The sequence below is a fragment of the Anneissia japonica genome, unplaced genomic scaffold, assembly GCF_011630105.1.
Source record: "Anneissia japonica isolate Jap-2015-1 unplaced genomic scaffold, ASM1163010v1 scaffold79972_len5184_cov133, whole genome shotgun sequence".
NCBI lineage: Eukaryota > Metazoa > Echinodermata > Crinoidea > Comatulida > Comatulidae > Anneissia > Anneissia japonica.
This window is the reverse complement of record NW_022746172.1, coordinates 1-3,882: the sequence shown is the minus strand read 5'-3', so window position 1 is coordinate 3,882 and position 3,882 is coordinate 1. Positions and strand designations below refer to the sequence as shown.

At 37.6% G+C, this 3,882-nt stretch overlaps 1 protein-coding gene across 3 annotated transcripts; it reads left to right on the top strand.

Moving 5' to 3' along the window:
* The first annotated feature begins 342 nt into the window (after window positions 1-342).
* LOC117120175 (dTDP-glucose 4,6-dehydratase-like) lies at window positions 343-2,855 on the top strand. 3 transcript variants are annotated; one of them, XM_033265201.1, is made up of 2 exons: window positions 368-448; window positions 482-2,855. In XM_033265201.1, exons 1-2 carry the CDS (start codon window positions 372-374, stop codon window positions 1,479-1,481), a joined length of 1,077 nt encoding a protein of 358 aa, XP_033121092.1. In that variant the 5' UTR covers window positions 368-371; the 3' UTR covers window positions 1,482-2,855. The 3 variants fall into 3 exon arrangements, with proteins under 3 accessions (XP_033121090.1, XP_033121092.1, XP_033121091.1); XM_033265200.1 differs by having other exon boundaries at window positions 368-452; window positions 486-2,855; XM_033265199.1 differs by having other exon boundaries at window positions 343-2,855.
* Window positions 2,856-3,882: the final 1,027 nt, after the last annotated feature.

Sequence of the window (3,882 nt, the reverse complement as noted above, 5' to 3'; positions counted from 1 at the left end):
CCACTTCCCGGGACCTTAAAAAAGATACTTGTAACTACCATACAATATTCCTGATAACATAATTACAGTAATGTCCAAATGGTGTGCATTTCGATACTTGGAGTATGTATTATACTATCTTATCTGAGATTAATCAGTGGACTTTATATAATTAAGTAAAAGATACTTAAAACACAATCTGCTTACTATGGCAAATTTTAAAAATAGGATTTAAAATTATATCTTAATAAAATCATAGAGAGTCTTGCAACCCCAAAATATATTTTGCGGGCCAATTTTGGGTCATGACCCATAGTTTAAGAACGGCTGTTCTAGTCTAAAAATTCCACATAATTTACAAAACAAATTTTTATTTCCTTCAGATATCAATAATGAATGGTTATCATCAGAGCAAAATGAATGGGGCAATGAATGGACAAGGAAATGGTGAACACACATCAGAAAATGGTCATCATAACGGCAATAACAATGCAGAAAATGATCATGATGGTGGTCATAATGGTGAATACCACATCAAGAATGGTAAACACCATTTCAATGGTTGTCACGTTCTTGTAACTGGTGGAGCTGGGTACCTAGGCTCAACAATGGTTCCGATGTTGCTGGATGAAGGGTACAAAGTTACCATATATGAAATCTTTTTATGGGGAGCCGCTCCGATTTTGCCTATCGCATCGCATCCGAATCTTGATATCGTGCGTGGAGATGTATGTGATTCTGAGCGTTTGAAGGCAGTAATGAAAGACTGTGACGCGGTTATTCATCTTGCTGCGATTGTCGGTTATCCAGCATGTGAGAAAGAGCCAGAGCTGGCTAAAAAGGTCAATGTAACCGGTACCGCTAATGTAGTTCGGCACCTGAAGCCGCATCAGAAACTGATCTACTCTTCCACAGGCTCTTGCTATGGAGCGGTAGAGGGAGTTTGCACTGAAGAAACGAATATAAGTCCGCTGACGCTCTATGGGAGCACCAAGGCTGAGGGTGAAAAACTTGCACGTTCTGTCGGGGGTGTGGCACTACGTTTAGCAACCGTATTTGGTGTCGCTCCACGGATGCGCCTAGACCTGTTGGTGAACGATTTAACACAAAAGGCGATCAACCTAAAGAAATTTGATCTCTACCAAGGAAGCTTTCGCCGCACGTTTCTTCATGTAAAGGATGCTGCAAGGTCGTTTCTTTTAGCTCTTAAAAACTACAAAACAATGAGTGGACAGGCGTACAACATCGGCGACGCCCACATGAACTTGACTAAAGCAGATGTTGCCCGGCTCATAAAGGGTGTCGTTCCTGAATGCATGATCACGATTTCAAACAAAGGTGAAGATAAAGACAAACGTGACTACGAGGTTTCCTATCAGAAAATTCAGAACCTTGGATTCACTGCGAGCATTTCAATTGAAGATGGAATTCAAGAATTACAAAAAATTATACCAAACCTTACCCAAAGAGAAATCTTAGCAGCTAGAAATATAAGTTTATAGAATGAAATATTTCAGTAAGAACTGTAACTTGCCAAACATAAATTATTTTGACATTCCTATAAATATTTACAGTTAATAAAAAGAGAAATAATGCCTAATTGGTATTTAATTATAATGATGTAGCACATGCTGTGAAAATTGTTTATATTTTTGTATGTGGAAACCAAATAATTACTCTTCCTGATATATGTTAAGGCTAACTCGGGCAGCGTCATTGGATGCAGCCTGACGGGATTTTTCTTAGGTATTAGGTGGTCGTGAAAATATTTAAAAATGTTTGATAGCCTACTGCGTGACTACCACCGATGCGGTATCATGACGACTTTGTATCTGGGTGTAACTCACGCTGACACGACGCAATGATAAATTTGGGCTGCATTGTACGACTCCGACAGAGTTGCCTTTTAGAGGGGTTTTGAGCCAATAATAAATTATTCATTCCTCATGAACATGTTTTCGATTAACAAGGTGGATAAACAACAAGTCATTTTTGTTATTAGATACTCCACTCAGTTGCATGCCAAGCATTGAAAATTTCCCAACAAGGGTAGATTTACTGAGTGGATTGCATGATAAACTACAGATTGGAGTAGAGCTTGTATTTGCAGGTTTAAATCTGGTAAAAAAAGCCAAGCACTTTTTTTTCCTGACAATTATTCTTTCCCTTTCGTGTTAGCGGTTTGTTCAATGCAATTTTTGGTTGCCATCTCACTTCTTTACCTGAACGGCTTATTTGGTTTTTTTTATATTTTATTTATTTATTTATTTTATTTTGTTTTTTGATATGATGAAGGTGGTCTTCAAATATTCTAGCATTACCATTATTTGTCCCCTCCCTTAATTTATAGATAATGAAAGTGGCAGACATAACGTAGTTCTAGGTTGAATAGTTTGGCGGTTAATATTCTTGCCTTCCAATCCTGGGTTCAATTCCTGTCAGTGTTGCAGGATTTTTTTTCTCACAACCAAAAAAACTCCACTCCCTATACCTCATGTTGAGATTTAGTTTGTATCGTGTACGTATTGCCATGTGAAAGGGATTGTCACCTACAAGTAGGACAGGGATATAATTCGCTATTGATAATCCTTGGTGCATGTGTTGTGTGCCTAAATAATGAATAAAAATATTTTTTGCAAGTTATATACTTGGCTTTTGGATGTTGATAGAAAAATTTAAAAAGAATCAAAATACTGGGATTCATAAGGATTGGATTAGGTTTGAAATTAAACCACACCATTAATGTTGTGTTACAGGGTTTTGTTGTAAACACAGGGTAATAATTGTTTTTTTTTTTTTTTTTTCTTTTTGTAAAATTGGTACACGTGGAGTTTAGCTATGGTATTTGATAAAATAAAGATACATATTATTCTGGATATATTTGATGTTGTGTATAAGATTTTAAATGCTGTTGTTTCGTTTTACACATTGTTAATAACAACGATGAAATAATGATTATATTGATGATGACTACATTGATGATGTTGGTGAAAAGATGGTAGTGGTGGTGACGACCACGATGATGATTACAGAAATTGTATGATCTGTTTTATTACAAGTTAAAATTGTAAACCGTAGGCCTTGCTGGAATTTATATAATACTGACTGACTGACTTTATCAGAGAGACTGATGTCGTTATTTTTACCGTCACATGATCATTCTTGAGTAATTGATTTGAAGGACCAGTGACTGCACAACCTTCAGTACCTGCCGTTAGCCTGCACTGACAGTACTCGCGATCAAGATGTCCCCTATTTCCATCGAATGCAATCCTTTTCTGCCGCGAACTAGTTCGGCCGCTATGTAGAGTACTTTAACGGGGTGGCACTAGGATTTGACTGACAACGGGTTGGCACCAGGATTTTACTGATGGCTGTTCTGATGTTTCCGATGAGAACGTAAAGTGGGCGTAGTCGGCCGTCGTTTAAAATTCCTCGAAAGTGAAACTAAAAATGACAATAATTTAGGGGTTTCAAAGGCATATTCGAATTTAGAGTCTTAAAATATGGAAAAAAAATACGTGTATAATCCATCTGCCCTTAATCTTCCCTGGCCAGTACCTGTCCTCTTGGTGAATGACTAACATGTTCCAACTGATCTTGTGGTTAATGGCTTTGGCCATGAGAAAACTTAATGTTACCATGACAAGAAATAAACCTAGGACCCTCTGAGATTGGAAGGCAAGCCTCTTGACTTACAATATATACGGCTACACTCCAAAACGCCGTAAATTCACGAATTGAAGCCCAATGGGCTTAATTTCGAAATGAAGCCCATCTCGAACTGAAGCCCCCCTCTTTAGTTTGCAAAATGAGACCCGAAAAGAAGCCCATAGGTTTTTTTTCAAGGTAGCATAGGCTTCTTTTCGTGATAGTACAGTCCATACACTACATGAATTTAAA